Consider the following 21,982-nt stretch of genomic DNA (forward strand, 5'->3'; position numbering starts at 1 on the left):
TAGAAATAAAAACAATTTAAATTGTTGAAAATTGTCGACTACTTTATTTAAGGCAAACGTGAAAACTGACACAAAAACCTGAAATATGTGATGAAAAAAACATGCAACACTGGTTAAAAATTTATACATAGTCCAATTGCCATGGCAGCTGTCCATCTTCACTCAAAAAATAATCAGTGAAATGTTCACGGACTTGTAGGGCCTGATTACTTGGACGAGTGCCAGTAACAGGACCTATGGGTTCCTCATAAACAGGGGTTTCGGTGGCCACGATCTCCTTACCCCTCAAAAAATTGTGGAGAACACAACTTGCTAGAACCACATTGACGGCATGCTCAACTTCCAGATGCATGGCTGTCATCAAAACACGCCATTTGGCAGCGCAAATGCCAAATGCGCACTCCACCATTCTTCGAGCTCTGCTGAGTCTATAGTTAAAAATTCGCCTCCTGGCAGTGAGACCATGCCTGGTATAGGGCCTTAGCAGGTGCGTAGATAAGGCAAATGCCTCATCTCCCAGCACTACAAGTGGAAGATCTGGTCCAGTAGTACCAGGGAGAGGCCTTGACTGTGGCACCTGAAATTCGCCATGTTGAAAACGCCGCCCCATTACGGAATTTCTGAAAATTCTCGAATCTCCAGAACTCCCATACGCTCCAACATCCACAGCGATGAACTTCATATTTGCATCGCTGAGTCCCAGAAGCACAATAGAAAAGTATTTCTTATAATTGAAAAAGCGCGAACCGGATTTTGGAGGCTTGATGAGCCGGATGTGTTTCCCATCTAATGCCCCAATGCAGTTTGGGAAGTTGGTCTTCTCCCAAAATTCCTCCGCTATTTCCTCCCACAGACTGGATGTTGGCTCCGGCATGACTGATGTTCTCAGTTCTTCCCAGATGACGTAACAGGTATCATGCACAATGGTGGATACGGTGGAAATTCCCATCAGAAATTGATGATGGAGGGAGGTGAAACTGGCACCAGTGGCAAGGTATCTGCAATACAAAATTGATAACAATTCAGAAAATATAAAATATAGTAAAATAAATAAAATTAAAAAAAAAATCAATATACATATGGAGTTCTACATGGTAACAAATAAACATCAGCATCTATATAAGCTGATGACTTTTAACACATTGCAGCCCAAAGATAAAACATCCCTCGGCTCTGGTAGTAGGTGCTGGCATCCAAACAGGAAGCCTGGTGGTGGGTTGGTCTAGTACAAAATATTATTTGGTGGTACCTTGCTTGTTAATGCAAAACTCTGCCTTTGTGTTCAGAGCTCACCTACATAATGAGAAACTACTGAAATTTGATGACGTTTCCTATTTGCAAAAAATAAAACTGCAAGGCACGATAGATAGTTTTCAAGGATAAAAAATAATGGTAATGGGAGTAATGTGCGAAAAATCGCTGTTGTGATATAGATTAGGTCATAGATTCATCTATATATATATATATATATATATATATATATATATATATATATATACATATACATACATACATACACACACACTATTGCCAATATTGCCTAAGCCTGCATGTACATGAATTTAAGCATTTGTTCAACATATGGAAAACCTACCTTAACGTAAGTAACAGCCGTTCTTCTGGACTAATGCTTCTTCGCATATTGGTCGTGGTTCTGGTCAGGCGTCCTCTAACAAGTCCCAACAGCTCATCGAAGCATGCCACCGACATCCTGGTGTAATTGTGGAACTTGTCCCCATGAGTCCTCAGCTCACCGAACATGAGGGCAAAGTAGCCGATCGATAGGCGCTGAGACGTTAGGGGATGGACCCAGTAACGACGAGGACGTCGCCTACTCTGGATCGCTCTTCTTCTCTTCATCCTCATCATCAGCAAAATGAGCATTGCAAGCAAACTACCCATATTTGCATTCATTTTTCAAAAAAACTGGCACAAAACTCAGCACTTCTCTCCACTCCTGCAAAACTCCAACACACACTCAGCCAGAGAACAAAGAAACAGGTTTAAATATAGAGGACTGCAATGCATCATGGGTACATTCCAGGGAACAAAAACATAAATAAATAAAAGGGTTGCTATGGGAATAAAAACTGCAGTTAAACGCAACCGCATAAAAACGCATGTAAACGCATGTAAACGCTGGTAAACGCACTGTGCAAACGCAGCTGATCGCTGTGCCTGGAGCCTTGAATTTTGTAGAAAAAAATAAACATGATTCCTGCGGCAGAACAGCCGCCCGTGTGAAAGGGGCCTAAGCCCTTGTACACACGGTCGGAGATTCCGATGGAATGTGTCCTATCGGACCATTTTGTCGTATTTTCCGACTGTGTGTGGTCTCTATCGGACTGTTTCCATCGGAATATCCGACGGACCAACTTTTCCAACTTGCCGGTAAAATTTTCAGACAAAATGCTCCGATCGGACATACTCCGATCATGTATAGCCTACTCCGACGGACAAAGTGCCACGCATGCTCAGATCAAATTCCTAGACCAAAGCTATTGGCTACTAGTCTGAATGTAGTCCCGTCGTAACTAAATAACTTCATCACGTTATGTACAATCGGATTTTCCGACAACTTTGTCCGACCGTGTGTATGCAACAGTTTCGGACAAAATCCGTCGGACAAAATCCGTCAGATAAAATCCAATGGATTTGGTTGTCAGAATGTCCAACCGTGTGTACAAGGGCTAAGAAAGCCTCAAGACAGCTAAAGAAGTAGAGGAGAATATTAATATAAAAAAATAAAAAGAAATAAAAAGACAAAAAAACATGTATATGAATACTATCTGAGAAAGAAAGTATAAATATCACCAAATTACAGTAAACTACTGCACTTAGAGTGGTGCTTTGTTCTATTTCCAGTGTTACCAAGAAGATTGCTTATTTTTCTTCAACGGGGCTGCCTTCTAAAGCTGCTATATATTTTTTCTAAAATCATATGGACTTTTTTAAGTCATTGTTTTTATTATTTCCATTTTAATCTTTATGATACAGTTTTCACATTTGTTTCCATATGTGAGGAATTTGGTTGTTGGCTAACTTTGTGTTGGTATTTAGCGCTCACCTTATCTATTTATTGTTTATGACTGAGGTTGCAAGTGGTTCAGCTTCTTCCTCTTCAGAGTGTAAATCACTGATACCAATTTCAATTTCATTGATGTTCTGTTCGTTTTCCTGCAGTACCTGTGGAGCTTCTTGCTTAGGTAGGCTTGCAGACAGAGCTGATTGTGTCAATTCATGAGGCCTTGGACACATAGATGTTTGTTTTAATGAAAAATACAATCCCACTGACTATTACCTTGTTGGTTCTGATTTGTCAGATTAGTGACTAAATTCTTTTTTTATAAAACGTTTACTATCACATATTCTTCATGACCATTTTTTTTTTTTTGTATCTGCAACAGTATTTAGTACTTTGGATGTTGGTCCCATAACATGTTGAAAAACTGCTACAGATATGACTCTTAAGGCTTCATGCACACGAGACGCAGATGCAAACGCTGCTGGACACATGTGGAAACCGGCGTTTAGAAAAGCGCGTTTTGCCGCAATTTTTACCGCGATTTAGCGGCGTTTTACCGCGTTTGCGTATAGAAGCGTTTAGTTAAGCTAACATCATAGACCCTCCCCAGCTCAAAAAAACTGTATTATTAACTATTTCGGCAATTTTGTGAGACCAGAGTGAGTAGCAGCAGCTTTGAGAGCTGCAGTGTACTTGTATTTAGAGTGTCACTTGCCACGGCACCTGCCACAAGTTGTGGATTGTCCACTTGCCACGTCACTTGCCACGTCACTTGCCACGTCATCTGCCACAAGTTGTGGATTGTCCAACTGCCACGTCACCTGCCACAAGTTGTGGATTGTCCACTTGCCACGTGACTTGCCACATCACCTGCCACGTCACTTGCCACGTCACTTGCCACAAGTTGGGGATTGTCCACTTGCCACATCACCTGCCACGTCACCTGCCACAAGTTGTGGATTGTCCACTTGCCACGTCACTTGCCACATCACCTGCCACGTCACTTGCCACGAGATGTGGATTGTCCACTTTCCACGTCATCTGCCATGCCACCTGCCACAAGCTGTGGATTGTCCACTTGCCACGTCACCAGCCACATCACCTGCCACAAGTTGTGGATTGTCCACTTGCCACGTCACTTGCCACATCACCTGCCACGTCACTTGCCACATCACCTGCCACAAGTTGTGGATTGTCTACTTGCCACGTCACTTGCCACATCACCTGCCACGTCACTTGCCATGTCACCTGCCACAAGTTGTGGATTGTCCACTTGCCACGTCACCTGCCACGTCACCTGCCACAAGTTGTGGATTGTCCACTTGCCACGTCACTTGCCACATCCCCTGCCATGTCACTTGCCACGAGATGTGGATTGTCCACTTTCCACGTCATCTGCCATGCCACCTGCCACAAGCTGTGGATTGTCCACTTGCCACGTCACCAGCCACATCACCTGCCACAAGTTGTGGATTGTCTACTTGCCACGTCATTTGCCACATCACCTGCCACGTCACTTGCCACGTCACCTGCCACAAGTTGTGGATTGTCCACTTGCCACATCACCTGCCACGTCACCTGCCACAAGTTATGGATTGTCCACTTGCCATGTCACTTGCCACGTCACCTGCCACAAGTTGGGGATTGTCCACATCACCTGCCACGTCACTTGCCACATCACCTGCCACAAGTTGTGGATTGTCCACTTGCCACATCACTTGCCACATCACCTGCCACGTCACTTGCCACAAGATGTGGATTGTCCACTTTCCATGTCACCTGCCATGCCACCTGCCACAAGTTGTGGATTGTCCACTTGCCACGTCACCAGCCACATCACCTGCCACAAGTTGTGGATTTCCACTTGCCACGTGACTTGCCACATCACCTGCCACATCACTTGCCACGTCACCTGTCACAAGTTGTGGATTGTCCACTTGCCACATCACTTGCCACCTGCCATGTCACTTGCCACAAGCTGTGGATTGTCCACTTGCCACGTCACTTGCCACGTCACCTGCCACGTCACCTGCCACAAGTTTTGGATTGTCCACTTGCCACGTCACTTGCCAGGTCAGCTGCCACGTCACTTGCCACAAGATGTGGATTGTCCACTTGTCACATCACCTGCCACATCCCCTGCCACGTCACCTGCCACAAGTTGTGGATTGTCCACTTGCCACGTCATCTGCCATGCCACCTGCCACAAGCTGTGGATTGTCCACTTGCCACGTCACCAGCCACATCACCTGCCACAAGTTGTGGATTGTCCACTTGCCACGTCACTTGCCACATCACCTGCCACGTCACTTGCCACATCACCTGCCACAAGTTGTGGATTGTCTACTTGCCACGTCACTTGCCACATCACCTGCCACGTCACTTGCCATGTCACCTGCCACAAGTTGTGGATTGTCCACTTGCCACGTCACCTGCCACGTCACCTGCCACAAGTTGTGGATTGTCCACTTGCCACGTCACTTGCCACATCCCCTGCCATGTCACTTGCCACGAGATGTGGATTGTCCACTTTCCACGTCATCTGCCATGCCACCTGCCACAAGCTGTGGATTGTCCACTTGCCACGTCACCAGCCACATCACCTGCCACAAGTTGTGGATTGTCTACTTGCAACGTCATTTGCCACATCACCTGCCACGTCACTTGCCACGTCACCTGCCACAAGTTGTGGATTGTCCACTTGCCACATCACCTGCCACGTCACCTGCCACAAGTTATGGATTGTCCACTTGCCATGTCACTTGCCACGTCACCTGCCACAAGTTGGGGATTGTCCACATCACCTGCCACGTCACTTGCCACATCACCTGCCACAAGTTGTGGATTGTCCACTTGCCACATCACTTGCCACATCACCTGCCACGTCACTTGCCACAAGATGTGGATTGTCCACTTTCCATGTCACCTGCCATGCCACCTGCCACAAGTTGTGGATTGTCCACTTGCCACGTCACCAGCCACATCACCTGCCACAAGTTGTGGATTTCCACTTGCCACGTGACTTGCCACATCACCTGCCACATCACTTGCCACGTCACCTGTCACAAGTTGTGGATTGTCCACTTGCCACATCACTTGCCACCTGCCATGTCACTTGCCACAAGCTGTGGATTGTCCACTTGCCACGTCACTTGCCACGTCACCTGCCACGTCACCTGCCACAAGTTTTGGATTGTCCACTTGCCACGTCACTTGCCAGGTCAGCTGCCACGTCACTTGCCACAAGATGTGGATTGTCCACTTGTCACATCACCTGCCACATCCCCTGCCACGTCACCTGCCACAAGTTGTGGATTGTCCACTTGCCACGTCACTTGCCACATCACCTGCCATGTCACTTGCCACGAGATGTGGATTGTCCACTTTCCACGTCATCTGCCATGCCACCTGCCACAAGCTGTGGATTGTCCACTTGCCACGTCACCAGCCACATCACCTGCCACAAGTTGTGGATTGTCCACTTGCCACGTCACTTGCCACATCACCTGCCACGTCACTTGCCACATCACCTGCCACAAGTTGTGGATTGTCCACTTGCCACGTCACCAGCCACATCACCTGCCACAAGTTGTGGATTGTCCACTTGCCACACCACTTTCCACGTCACCTGCCATGTCACCTGCCACAAGATGTGGATTGTCCACTTGCCACGTCACCAGACACATCACCTGCCACAAGTTGTGGATTGTCCACTTGCCACATCACTTTCCACGTCACCTGCCACATCACCTGCCACAAGTTGTGGATTGTCCACTTGCCACGTCCCTTGCCACGTCCCCTGCCACGTCACCTGCCACAAGTGGATTGTCCACTTGCCACATCACCTGCCACAAGCTGTGGATTGTCCACTTGCCACGTCACCAGCCACATCACCTGCCACAAGTTGTGGATTGTCCACTTGCCACGTGACTTGCCACATCACCTGCCACGTCACTTGCCACATCACCTGCCACAAGTTGTGGATTGTCTACTTGCCACGTCACTTGCCACATCACCTGCCACGTCACTTGCCACAAGATGTGGATTGTCCACTTTCCACGTCACCTGCCATGCCACCTGCCACAAGTTGTGGATTGTCCACTTGCCACGTCACCAGCCACATCACCTGCCACAAGTTGTGGATTGTCCACTTGCCACACCACTTTCCACGTCACCTGCCACGTCACCTGCCACAAGATGTGGATTGTCCACTTGCCACATCACCAGCCACATCACCTGCCACAAGATGTGGATTGTCCACTTGCCACATCACTTTCCACGTCACCTGCCACAAGTTGTGGATTGTCCACTTGCCACGTCCCTTGCCACGTCCCCTGCCACGTCACCTGCCACAAGTGGATTGTCCACTTGCCACATCACTTGCCACATCACCTGCCACAAGTTGTGGATTGTCCACTTGCCACGTCACCTGACACAAGTTGTGGATTGTCCACTCGCCACGTCACTTGCCACATCCCCTGCCACAAGTGGATTGTCCACTTGCCACGTCACTTGCCACGTCCCCTGCCACAAGTGGATTGTCCACTTGCCACGTCACTTGCCACGTCACCTGCCACAAGTTATGGATTGTCCACTTGCCACGTCACATGCTAGTTACCTGCCACAAGTTGTTGATTTTCCACTTGCCACGTCACCTGCCAGGTCACTTGCCGCGTCACCTGCCAGGTCACTTGCCACGTCACCTGCCACAAGTTGTGGATTGTCCACTTTCCACGTCACTTGCCACTTCACCTGCCACGTCACTTGCCACAAGTTGTGGATTGTCCACTTGCCACATCACTTGCCACCTGCCATGTCACTTGCCACAAGTTGTGGATTGTCCACTTGCCACGTCACTTGCCACCTGCCATGTCACTTGCCACAAGTTGTGGATTGTCCACTTGCAATTGCAATTGTTTAAAATATTTTTCTAATGGTTTTTCATCATTTGCAATCATTTTTGAGATTTTTAATGTAAAAAAAAGGTCACCTTTAAAAACGCATATAAACGCAAACGCGGCTAAACGCGGTCTAGGCGTTTTGCCGCGTTTTACCGCGTTTTGCGTCTGAAACGTGGACATTTTTGCTTCTGAACGCATTTTTTTGCTTCTGGAAAAACGAGATTAAACGCAACTGCATAAAAACGGAAAAAAACGAGACTGTGTGCATGGACACATAGGATAACATTGAATGAGTTCAGGGGCAGTTGAAAAAACTGTCCAACTGCATCTGAACGCGCGTTTAACTGCGTCTCGTGTGCATGAGGCCTTACAAGTCCAGATTATTCTGGACACATGACTGAGCCATTTTGTGTTATTGGGAAATGACAGAAACACAGAGACAGGAAATATAAACATAAGTAAAATGTAAACATAATCCACTAAGTTCCACTAAGGAGAACGTTATATTATGAAAGAATTAAACATGCCACCACCATATAATTGCATAACTACTAATCACAGTATATGGGAACGGTTGTTTTATGAATAGCATGCTTGCAGTAAGAAACAGTTGAAACAAAAAAAAAACAGCAAAGTTTTATATTAAAAGGAATTATAATAGTTTAGTACCTTGCATTTTCCTGTGTGTGTTCCTTATTTAAAGTGAACCCGTGCCCAGACTATGTATTGATATATTCTAAACAAGCAATAAAAAAAGCAATTTCCACCTCTGTTGCTTCAGGTATTGTGGAGAGATTCATCTCTAAATTAAAAAAAAAAGCACTACAATTCTAAAATTCCATCTCAACTCATCCTGTTTTCTATTGCAGCAAAAACCTGGCAGCTTGTTTTAAATCTTATTTACTGTTTGTTAAAAAAAATGTAACTAAAGGTCTATAGCCTGATCCTAATTTAACTTTAAAATGTATTTCTTGAGCCAGTTCAGTAATAGAAAAAACGACTGTGCACATCGACACAATCCGTGGTCCAAAACTTTTGCTTACTGCTTAGTGTTGAATTGTAAATGTATTTTTTTCTCTTTGTGATTTCTACAGGCATAAAGCAGCTGTGCGGACATCTTTCTTGAATGTGGTTAGATGACAAAAGGATAACTTTCTGCAATTTTTGTAGCATGGAAAACATAATGGATTATAAAGCACATAAGGAAAGCAAATCTTTAACAAGAAAAGAATGTGAAAAGCAGCACTCCAAGTAATCAAGAAATGCATACTTAAGGTCCATAACAACTCTAAGAAAGCCTCAAGACAGCTAAAGAAGTGGAGGAGAATATTAATATAAAAAAAGAAAAATAAATAAAAAGACAAAAAAACATGTATATGAATACTGTCTGAGAAAGGAAGTATAAATATCACCAAACTATAGTAAACTATTTTACTGTTACGGGAAGAAAAAAGTTAAAATAATTAAAATGCAAATATTAACTTACATCATTATCAGGCAGCTAAATGTTAAAAAAAATCACTTAGGAAGAAACTGAATCCGGTCTAAAGAAGAACAGAATAAATAAATACTCCTAATATTATTATATCAAGAAAGTTCAAGGAACAGAATACCTTTCACACATTATCAATGAGTCGTTTCTGATGCAATGCAGTCCGATGACCTCTTTGTGCGTAAATTACGCCAACTGCCATCCCAATCATCCCCTCACAAGAGTCCTCGTGAGGCTAAGTCACTAATTACCTCAGGGAATAGCAGGCATAACGGTGGAGCACGTTCCCTTTCAGAGTCAGAGTATAATCCTCGGGATAAAGGGATTGCAAGCCCATCTGCCCCACGTTTCAAAGATCCTTTCATACTTCTTGGGCTGGCAGCAAACAGCCAAGGGCCAGTGGCCCTAGAGGTAAAAGAAAAACCACCTGAAGGAGATCCTGTAGCCCCACGTCCCAAAAGTTTTGCCCATCATGACATTCAGAGTATATTGTTTGATCCCTTTAAAAGGAGGGAATCTGAAGGAAAAAAGAATGTAAGAAGTGGTGCTTCTGCTGCCTCTCAGCTCAGAACTTGTGCTTCATCACCCAGGAGATCCTTGTCATCCCCTGAAGATCCAGGTGATTCTGGCGATGGAAAAGACAATGAGCTATTACTTAGCTGCCCATATTTCCGCAATGAAGTTGGAGGGGAAGAGAAAGAAGGCCAAAAAGATCAAGGATGGGACTTTTGTTCTCTCTTTTCATTAAGTTCTCCACTTATCAATTGTCCAGTCAGGGGGCCCAATGCAGCTGTATCTGTGTTAGAAGAAGCAAGAGAAAGGTTGAGAGATTGCAGCTACTTTGTTGAATATCAAGATCTGGGTGCACTATATTATCGAAAGTATTTTTATGGCAAAGGTTAGTAATATTTTTACTTTTGCTAATCTTTTTCAGAAGCCACTGTTTTGAGTATTCTTCTGTTGTGTTTCTCTGCACTCTTGAGTAACTTACCTTTTGCTGCTTTGTTTTTATAAGAGCATCAGAATTTTTTTGGAGTTGATGAGAGGCTCGGGCCTGTTGCCATAAGTTTGAGACGAGATGAAAGAGATGGCGTGCAAGGCATACAGTATAATTATAGAATTATTTTTCGAACAACTGAGGTAAAGAAAGCATTTTGTTAATTTTTAAAATATATATATATATATATATATATTAAAGTAGAACTATGGTCCAAAGTCAAAATTACTGTACATATATGCTGTAATCAATGAAAAGCATACTACATATACAATACTGTGCAAAAGTTTTAGACAGGTGTGAAAAAATGCTGTCAATTAAGAATGCTTCCAGAAAAAGTGTTAAATGTTTATTTATATCAATTAATAAAATAGAAATTAAATGAACAAAAGAAAAATCCAACTCAAATCAATATTTGGTGTGACCACACTTTGCCTTCAAAATAGTATAAATTCTTCTAGGTACACCTACACACAGTTTTTGAAGGAACTGGACAGGAAGGCTGCTCCAAACATCTTCTGTGGATGTAAGCTGACTCAAATCGTTCTGTCTCTACATGTAATCCCAGACAGACTCGATGATGTTGAGATCAGGGCTTTGTGGGGACCAAACGATCACTTTCATGACTCTTTGTTCTTTTTTACACTGAACATAGTACATTGGCTGTATGTTTGGGGCTGTTGTCCTACTGCAGAATACATTTTGGGCCAACAGACCTCCCTGATGGTATGGCATGATGGATAAGTATCTACCTGAATTTCTCAGCATTGCAGGGTAACATTGATCCTGACCAAATATCCAACTTAATTTGCAGAAATTCAGTCGCATACTTGCAAGGGACCTCCACCATTCTCCACTGTTGCCTGTAGCACTCTCCAACCCTTTGGTGAGCAAAATGCACCCCACTGCAGCCAACTATGCCAACAGAATTGGAACTGGTGTGCAGAAAAATGGCAGCAGGTGCTCTTGACTGATGAGTCCAAATCTGAAATATTTGTCTGTAGCAGGAGACAATTTATTCACTAAAGGGCTGGGGAACAATACAATAATGAGTGTTTGAGGGCAACAGTGAGGCATGGTTGAGGTTCTTGCAAGTTTGGAGATGCATTTCTGCAAATGGAGTTGAAGATTTGGTCAGGATCAATGGTGCCCTCAATGCTGAGAAATACAGGCAGATATTATTTCATCATACCATACCATCAGGGAGGCATGTGATTGACCCTGAATTTATTCTGCAGCAGGACAAATACCCCAAACATGCAGCCAATGTCATTAAATATCTTCAGTGTACTGAAGATCTGTGGTTAGTGCTCTAAGATGTTTGGAACACCCTACCTCCCGAATTCCTTCAAAAGCTGTGTGCAAGTGCACCTAAAATAGAAGACATGATGCTGTTTTGAAAGCAAAGGATGGTCACACCTGCTTAAAACCTTTGCACAGTACTATATATAATTTTGTATTAAATATATTGCAGTGTAGTTTAAATACCTGTTAATTCTACCCGTTCATTGTTTAAATCCTGCATTTTTCAAGGGGAAAATGCTATTGCTAATACAATGAAATTGCTGCTGCACTGTCACTCTGCATTCTGGCTGTAGCTGATTAGATGTAAGGATGTATGGGTGGGTGAGCTATCAGCATTGTCACCCAGTGAAGGTACTCTGCCAAGAAAATGTAAAGCCATGCTTGTGTAAGTGACTGTGCATTGTTCTCCACAGGTGCAGGACTGCCAGTAACTTGCACAACTAGTAAATGTCATTGAAAGTAAGGGAAGCAAGGAAGACAGAATTCAGTAAAAAAAAAAATTCTAGTCATGACACCCCTTTATAAAGCTAGGGATTAGATGCTAGGGACTATATATTAGGCTTTTAGGGGAAAAGTGGAACGACTTCCCCCCTCGGGTGCCACATTTGGCACCTTTCTGGGGGGAGGGGGGCAGGATATCTGTCTTCACAGGTATCCTGTTCCCACTGCCCGGAGCCTCAGCCGCGGGTATTGACATCACTGCCTGGGCTTCCTCCTCCTCCCTCCTCCTTCCCCGGCTGCCGAGCCAGTAGGAGAGAGGATCAGAGCCTCGCACATGAGCAGTAAGTAGGGTTTCCGGGTGTGAAGCTGTAATGCTTCACTGCTGGGTTCCCTTACTCCTAATGGTGGCAGCAGCACCCGACAGCTGATGGAAGCATCAACTGCAGTGCTGACATCGTTGGACTCCAGGACAGGTAAGTGTCTGATTATTAAAAGTCAGCAGCTGCAGTATGTGCAGCTGCTGGCTTTTCATTTTTGCAGCGGTGGGCGGACCTCCGCTTTAACATGTATTGCATTGTATTTTGGAAAGATCCCATTTCAGTTTATTTAAATACCACAAAACAAGGAAAATAGCAAAAGTGTGCAAATAGCAAAAGTGTGAGACATTTGTTCAATGCAGTGGGCCAAACATGGCCGATATAAAACAATGTCGTTTCTTATGCCTGTGCATTTTTTTTTTTGCCCTGAAAAGGCAGCAAAATGTATGACAACACAGCTTGTGTGGATAAACCCTCACTTTGGGCTAGGTACCAAATATTAGACACTAAGGCAGTGATTCTCAACCAGGGTTCCTCCAGAGGTTGCTAGTTGTTCCTGCAGCATTGGGCATTTTCTGCCTCTCAGATAAGTTTCCACTTTTCCAAGATCCCATTGATTTGTTAGCTATCTTTAAGGAGGTAATTCTTCCCAATGACAAGTGTAAGGACCATTCTTCCCACTGACCATCACGTTAATGTGTCAGGAATTGTAGATTTCAAATTTTTAGCAGGGGTTCCCCGAGACCGGAGAACTATTTCAAGGGTTCCTCTGTGTTGAAAAGGTTGAGAAAGGCTGCACTAAGGGCTAACACGTAGTAAAACAGTTATCTGTATTTAAAAACAATAAAATAATAATGTGTAGTTTAAACAGTTTTTTTTGACTAAGAATTTGAGAATATTTTTAAAAAGTAAACACCTCAGTACTGTTCACTTACAAATCAGATTGAGCTGAAAGATGGACTTAAAAATTGTTTTATAGTTTCATTATTATTTTGGGTTAAATAGCAAGCTTTTATAAAACCTTAATTTGTGTAAATAATATTATAGTTTATAATTAAATATTTACATTTCTTCTCTGTACCTGATATAAAAGATATATTATACACATGCAAACAAAGAGAGAGGTCTGTTGGCAAAAAGGTAAGGGTAGTGGATATATACAGAACAAAATTAAAATCCACAGGAAAACATGGGAGAGAAAGACAAACAAAAGGCAAGCTACTTTTTAAATAAGGTACATTATCTTGTTAAAAAATTACTTTTCATAAGACATAGCAAGTACCATAGGATATTCCAGAAAGACCAAGCCACACTCGTCCAGAAACTTTGTCTCCACTCTAAATTTAGAACATAATCTTTACCTTCAGTACAGATTTAGAACACAAGCACATCCCTGCTATTCCAGTTTCCAGTGCTGTGCCTCACTATTGGCTGTTGGTGTGCCCAGTTGAATAATGGGGTGGTGGGTGTTGTACCAAAGGTTTGGAGACAAAATAAGAAAATCATGCTCTCTGCTTGCAAGTTCTGTAGCACTCAACACTGCCTTTTTCCTTAGTTTTCTCTTTTAAAATATGCCATAGAGCCCGGCCTCCAAGGCTCTGGTCCATTGACTCCTCTATTGTAAATAGAGCCATATATATTATTTATACAGCCATATATACAGTGATAAAATAAAACACCTAAAATGTGAATGCAGAATATTCTCAGATAGTAATAAAACAGGTGATGGCAAAGCATGTATTTTTTAAATCATAGATTATATGTAATAAAACATATCCTAGATCCTGTTAGCATTTCATGGTCTCATATTGCACATGTTTGGTGTTGTATTTATTCAGACTATCAGACTGCCTAATCTACCATTTTCCTATTCTGATAAATCCTTTCCATTCTGGTTAAATCCAGCTTTTTGTCGTTTTTTTTTTATTGTTATCCCTAACTTTTTCTTTTTGAAGTTGAAGACACTTCGGGGTTCAATTCTAGAAGAAGCCTTTCCTTCATCCATTCGTTCTAGCTCTTCCAGAGCTATATCCCCAAAAAAACTTTTGGAGTACATTGTACCAGAATTGAACTTGCAATGTCTGCGATTAGCATCAAACTCTCCCAAAGTACCAGAGACTCTGCTAAAACTGGATGAACAGGGGGTAAGTGATAATTAGTTTACTGCTAAGTTCATATAATGCTTTCCTTGAATATCATTTTCTTTATTTGAAGGGAAATCTCACCAGTGGGACACAGATGGCAAAAAATCCTGACAGGGATTTTAACCATCCCCTACAGTATCCAAAGTGAAACCAAAGTTTTGATTTTTACTATATTTCCTGTGTATATATATATATATATATATATATATATATATATATATATATATATATATATATATATATATACATATCTAGTTAATATCAAAACTATTATTGTTGGCCAGTACAGTGTCAGCAAAAGATCATACATTACACAAGGAAACAAGAGTTTGCAACAGTGACAAAAATAGCACTTACCCAATATAATTTACATATTGTTTGAATTTGAATTGTATTGATCCATGGTTACAGTTTTTTTCTCATTATATTTTATCACCTATGCCATGGTATCGTTTAGCATTTATGTTTTTGTAATTTTATGTTTTACATCTCAGAGTCCATGTGTTTATAGGCAAAATAATGACACTGAAGCCACAAAAGTTCTGTCTGACACTTGGCTAACCTCAATCCAATATGGAGTTCATCACTCCCACTAAAAGTTGTTGGAATGGGAATTAGGGCCTGCATGTTCCCTCATTTGGACTCCTGTACTGGATTTATCTGCCAAACTTGCACTTTTCTTTGTCTAAAAGTCATTAAATTATCGAAGTAAGACGTTTTTTGAGCTATTCTTCAATTTGGTTACAACCCACGTTTGCTGTTTCCGTAAACAGAAAATTCAATGCGTTTACATATATGTACTTCAAAAATTAAGGACATTATTAGCTTTATTTAACAAGACAAAAATAAAGTTCAATAACACACAGCAACCAATTAGAATTGATCTATCAGTAATTTGACTCCAGGCATAAAAACTGTTCTAATTATTTGTGACAGTCTTGTGACTTGTGTTACACAAGACTTGTGTTAAGTATAATAATTGTAGTATTATCTTGAGTTAATTATTCATTGTATAATTAGCTCTACTTGAAAGGTTTACAAGTTTGTTTCCATAAGCAGCAGCTGCTTTTCTAAATATTTAGACATTATGCTTCCTGTGGGTAGTGAAAAGTGGTTTGGTGGTTGTCTGAACAAGTATTGCTGAATGTGGACCTGCACTTGTACAGTTTGTAACTGAGAATGGAACCTTTAGAAAAAATAGCTGATGTTCTTTTTTTTTGTAACTGACGCTTTTAATTCAGATTTTGGAAGTAAAATAGGACTTGATCACGTGACCTTACATGCTGCAAAATCAGAGAAAAAGGGGTTCCCACAGCATTGAACCTACTATGAGGATGTAAGAAATCATAGATTGTACCTCTGTCCATGCCATATGCTAATGCCAGTAAACCTTGAGCATGTAAGAAATCATAGATTTTACCTCTGTCCATGCCATATGCTAATGCCAGTAAACCTCTTCATTATTATATAATAACTCCCAGTATGAGCTTGGGATTAGCTGTATAAGAAATCCAGCCATCGATTGGCAGGATTCTATAACCTAAACCATGTGTTCTGAATGACCAAGCATTGAAGGAGGTTAGAGTATATGGGGTTTCTGAAATTTTGCAGTCATCGGTATTTTTTTTTTTTTTTTAAAGTTAAAACAACATAGTACAGTAGGTACAGACATTAAACTCTTCATAGGTGAAGGACAGTAATAGATCATACAGTAAAGAAGTTTCCTGACAATTGTGGTTTGGACTCCAACACAACTCACTCCACACATGTATGTAGATTTTCCGCCCACCTGTCCCATATTCTGTGGTATTTGGCTGGACACCCACGGTGTCTATATACTAGTTTAACCAAGGGTAGCTTATGATTTATTTCTACCACCCATTCCCGCATGGTAGTTATGGCTGGACGCATCCAGTATTTAGCCACTAGCTTTCGTGCAGTGAACAGTGTAGATTGCAAAAATGTAGCCAAATACTTATCAACAGTGGCATCAGGAAATATGCTGAGTAGGCAACCCTTAGGGTCAAGTTGAAGGGTGAACCCATATGGTCGTGTAGGAACTTAATAATCTGCCCCCAAAACTCCTGGATTATTGGGCATTGCCATATGAGATGATAGAAAGTACCAGTCGTACAAGAGCATCTGGGACACCTCGGGTTGTAGTCAGGGTGATACCTAGCTATCCGGACAGGGGTGAGATATGACTTATGTACCACGTAGTACTGCGTTAGTCGGTCAGGTAAGTTAAGTGAAGCCTGTTTAATATTCTCGAGAGCATCCTCCCATTCCTCCCCATCAAAGGGACCTATATCTTCTTCCCATCTCATCCTAGCCCGTTCAGTGATTTGCGCCACTAAGCGGGCCCGGAGTAAGCCGTATAGAGTCTAAATCAATTTAGTCGGTTCGTCCCCCATAATTACGTCTGTCAAAGCTAACGACTGCACATTCGGGAGGTCCTGAGCAAATTGCGCACGGAGCGCGTGTCGCAATTGCAAGTATCGAAAGTGCATGTGAGGGGGCATGTTAAATTCCACTTGTAAGGAGGGAAAATCCCTTATGCCCAGAGGAGTCACCACCTGGTGCAGGTAGAGTACCCCCCTAGAAGCCCACAGTTCTACATCGGGTAAGCTATACAACTCACGAAGTAGGGGGTTGCGCCATAACGGAGTATGTGAGTGGTAATAGTCTGCTCCCAGTAATCTAAGGGCCAGTTTCCAAATACTCCGGTGGTGTGGTAGGATCCGGGCCCGGGCATCCCTTACCCCACCACCATGAAAAATCATCTGAAGGGGAGTATGAAAGTGGGATTCAGCTCTCCCGCCCACCAAGGCCTGGTATCTGTGACTGTCCGCTCTATGAAGGTGATAAAAATGTGAAATTTACACTGCTATGTAGTATGTGTGGAAATCAGGGAGAGCCAAGCCCCCCATAGATGTCGGGTTTTTAAGTGTGTTCCATGCCAACTTATGCCTAGATGGGCCCCAAATAAAGGTGTTCAGAACACCGTTCAGCGTTTTAAAGAACGCCACAGGGACCATGACAGGGGAATGCCAAAGTACATAGAGGAGCTTAGGCAGTAGGATCATTTTAGTAATATTGACCCGTCCCATGACCCCAATGGGGAGACGGGACCATGCCTTAGTCTTCTCCCTCACATACAGAGCAATGGTTCAAGATTGCAATGGACATACTCCCGGGGCTCTCTCGTAAACCTGCACCCCCAGATACTGGATGGAAGATACCCTGGAGAGCGGGAGAGAAGCGGCACCTCGGTGCGGGGGGAACAAATCGAGGGGCAAAACCTGCGGCTTGGTCCAATTAATATGCAGACCGGAATGACCACCAAACTCCTCTATAACCTCCAGGGCAGCTCTCAACGGCTGGTCCGAGTCTTCTAAATACAGTAATGTATCATCTGCGTACATACTTACTGACTCCTCCAGAGAGCCACGTCGGAGGCCTACTACATCCGGGTGTGCCCGAAGTGCAGCAGCCAACAGTTCTGCCGCCAAAGCATACAGCATAGGAGAGAGCGGACAACCCTGACGTGTGCCACGGCCCAACTGAAAGGGGTCCGACACCCATCCATTGACCGCTACTCTAGCCATTGGGCGATAATATAGGAGAGTAATCCATTTAATAAAATTGGGGCCAAACCCAAATTTACCCAAGCATTCTCAGAGATAATTCCACTCAATGGAATCAAACGCCTTAGCGGCATCTAGTGACACTACCACCCTCGACATGCCCAGCCTGGATATTCATATATAAACAACGGATATTTATGGCCGTATTCTTCCCGGGCATAAATCCCGTTTGATCAGGGTGAATAAGTGATAGGATGATGCCACTCAAGCGGGTGGCAAGCACTTTAGCCAATATTTTAATATCTGCCTGGAGCAGCGAGATGGGGCAGTAGGAATCTGGGGAGTGGGGATCTTTTCCTGGCTTGGGTATCACTATAATAACAGCCTGCCTTAGAGTATCCGGTAGGGACTTGGATTCAAATATGTGCGTATATAGTCTCAGCAGTTCTGGCACTAGTATCTCAGAGTAGTGGGCATAGAAATCCAGGGGAATACCATCCAGTCCAGGGGCCTTCGCCATTGCAAGGGAGGCTATCGCTAGACCGATCTCATCCGCCGATAGCGGAGCCTCAAGAGTCCTAACCTGTGCTTCAGACAGGTGGGGAAGAACGACATCCCGGAGGTATGCCCCTGTCTCAGTTCTCGGCGTACGTACTTGCGACTCATAAAGGGTAGTATAATAAGCACAAAACATATTGGCCACTGTTGGCAGATCAGTCACTTCCGGAACCCCCACTGTCAATCAACGAAACCACCAACGGGGGTTTGGAGTCCCGATGCGCCAAGTAGGCCAACAACTTTCCCGCTCTTTCCCCTTGCTCGAACACCCATTGCTTAATAAAAAACAGCTTTTGTTTAGCCTGTTCAATTTGGAGGTGATCAACTATCCTTGTGTGGTGCCTTAGCATCTGGGCCTTAGCAGGTGTGGGGTCAGTGGTGAAGTCAGTGGTCACCGAGTCCAGCTCCCTCAGGGCATTGGACATCAGAGTCTTGGAGGTACGCTTCAACCGGTTGATCCGGTGTGTTAAAGTGGATCGTACATGCAGTTTGAAAGCCTCCCAGGTGCAATCAGCCGAAGCCGTTTCCCGATTAGTATTAAAAAAAAAAACTGCCATTCGCCCCCTAAATCTTCACTTTCACTCAAGGCGGTTAACCAGAAAGAGTGAAGCCGCCATGGTTTTGGTCCAGTGTGCCGGGTCAGTGAGAACGTTGCCCAGCAAGGGGCGTGGTCCGACAGTGATCTGGCATAATAGCCCGTGTCAACTAGCCTGGGTAACAACTGACTGGATACAGCTGCGTGACATGGTGGAATGAGTTGCAGAGAAACAGGAGTAAATACGTTTAGTCGGATATTTAAATTGCCACAGATCAGTAAGGGAGAATTCCTGAAACGTGCAGCCTAGGCCAGTGTCCCCCTTTTGAGGTCCCCCTCAACTAGAGATCATTTTATCTACCCCTGGGTTCAAAACCATATTAAAATCCCCCAGCCAAATTGCTGGGACATTGGGATGCTGAGCCATAAAAAAGAGTCCCTCTGTAATTAGTCTGTGATCATAGGGCGGGGGTATATAATAGGCGAGAATAATGTATTGTTCGCCGTGCAAAAAGCAGTGTATAAATATATATCTGCCCTGCGGGTCTGTCTGCAATGAAACTAAAGTAAACTGTGCCGTCTTAGTTACCAATATAGACACCCCGCAGGAATAGGACGTATGGGTGGCGTGGTAGGCCCAGCCAATCCATGGGCGACGCAAAGCTTTTTGCAATCTCCCAGTGACATGCGTCTCCACCAGAACCGTGATATCCGCTCTATAAGTTTTAAGACACTCAAACACTGCCGCCCGCTTAATTTTATCCCGAATCCCTCGGACATTCCACGTCAGTAACTTAAGGGTACCCATTGTATGGTCTCAACCATTATCACAAGGAGGAAAATAGTACTCATACCACCGGGCAGGACTGTACCCATCCCCATAATTATCAGTGTAGATACAAAAAAGAGACATTTGTCTGTTCCATGACCAATTAAAGCTTGTGCCACAAACTAAGCATATAACATAAAAACCTGTAACATAACATTTACATCCCATCCCCACCCTCCCTGCTCTCAGCCACCCCAACTTGGCTGGAGCTCTCTTCCCAGAACAAACCATTAAACACTTGGCAATGTCAGTAACAATAAGCCACGGGGGTGGACTCTGCCAGGTATGTGCCCAGCGACAAAACCAAGTTCTTCCTCGCATAACTCCGCGGGTAGGCCGGAGCCGGACCATGCGTCCATTCTCCATTCCTCTCCCAGTGGTGCGGTGCCCAGCTCAGCAGCGGGACGAGACATCAGTATTTTTAATTAAAACAAAAAACATATAAATTCAATTTATTTAAATTAAGTCTTAAAGTTGCAACATTAAAAAAAACTGATCTACTGTGAACAAAAATGCTAAGCATTTACTTACCGTATATGTACCTCAAATAATTAAGGACATTATTAGCTTTACTTAAGGCAGGGGTGCCCAACCTTTTGAAGAGCGAGGGCCACTTAAGCGACTTAGTAACCAATCGCAGGCCACAATGAGCAGATGACAGTTCTGCGTCCACTCTGCGTATGCAAAGCGGACACACACAGCCCACTCTACTCTATGGGCCCTCTCATCTGATCAAATGGAAGGGGACAGATCCACTTTCCATTTTTTTTTGCAGATCGGATTGGAAGGAGGCAGGTGTAAACGGACACAAGTCTGTTGTCATCTGCCGCTCCATAGAGGTGAATGGAGGGTCTGATTGGGTCAGACAGATCATGTTACAGGGGCCTAAGGCTACTTTTGCACTGATGGTCTGCGGCCTACCCGCACCTGTGGCTTTCCTGCAGGTTAGCTGTACTTTGCCATAGAATTCTATCATATCCTGCAGGTGTGGTGCACTTTCTGAAAGTTACAACTGCGGATCAGTTTAAAAGCAGCCCAGTAACCACTGCAGAACAGATATGTCCATATATACACTGTGATTTTAGTAATAAACTTGCTGTCCCAGGCACAGTGCATTTGGTATCACTCCACCTATGACAGGAGCCGGTGCTATAAAGGAAGCATTGGCTTATGCGGCACTGCTCTGCAGCTGCTTGCTTCCTCTACAACTGACTTCATTCACAAAACTGATGCTCTGGCATGGTGGGTAGACAACCTGCAATCTGGGCTTGCCAACCCACCATCCCAGAGCAGGAGGTCGCGGGCCACATCAGAGGGCTCCGCGGGCCACATGTGGCCCCCGGGCCACTGGTTGGGCACCCCTGACTTAAGGCATGGGGTACTTGTACTATATAAAGAAAGAAATAAATAAGAAAAAAAAATTGTGTGCATATGACACTTTTGTTTTTCTGCAGGGCAGAGTGAAATGAAACTACTCTCTGCTGTAGCAACATACAAGGAGGGTCATTTTCTGAAAGGCATTAAATTAAAAGCATTAGGTATATATATATATATATATATATATATATATATATACAGTATCTCACAAAACTGAGTACACCCCTCACATTTTTGTAAATATTTTATTATATCTTTTCATGTGACAACACTGAAGAAATTACACTTTGCTACAATGTATACAGCTTGTATAACAGTGTAAATTTGCTGTCCCCTCAAAATAACTCAACACACAGCCATTAAAGGGGTTGTAAAGGTTTGTGTTTTTTCACCTTAATGCATCCTATGCACCTTGCTGTCATGGGCCCCCCAGCCTCCCGTTTTACTTCACCTGCTGTGTGTGTGTCCCGACAT

General features: G+C 43.6%; 1 protein-coding gene across 2 annotated transcripts in view; it reads left to right on the forward strand.

Annotated features, from left to right (window-relative positions):
• The window catches only part of SIPA1 (signal-induced proliferation-associated 1), a 494,221-nt gene that overhangs the window by 145,624 nt on the left and 326,615 nt on the right, over positions 1-21,982 (forward strand). For both annotated transcript variants that reach the window (XM_077456982.1, XM_077456990.1), the window contains exons 2-4: positions 9,021-10,316; positions 10,434-10,558; positions 14,434-14,622. In XM_077456982.1, coding sequence (XP_077313108.1) covers positions 9,575-10,316; positions 10,434-10,558; positions 14,434-14,622 — 1,056 coding nt within the window. In that variant the 5' untranslated portion in view covers positions 9,021-9,574. The remainder of the gene's footprint in view (positions 1-9,020; positions 10,317-10,433; positions 10,559-14,433; positions 14,623-21,982) is intronic.

Source organism: Lithobates pipiens, unplaced genomic scaffold, assembly GCF_037356315.1.
Source record: "Lithobates pipiens isolate NorthernLeopardFrog02 unplaced genomic scaffold, aLitPip1_a1.2 Scaffold_10, whole genome shotgun sequence".
Classification (NCBI taxonomy): Eukaryota; Metazoa; Chordata; class Amphibia; order Anura; family Ranidae; genus Lithobates; species Lithobates pipiens.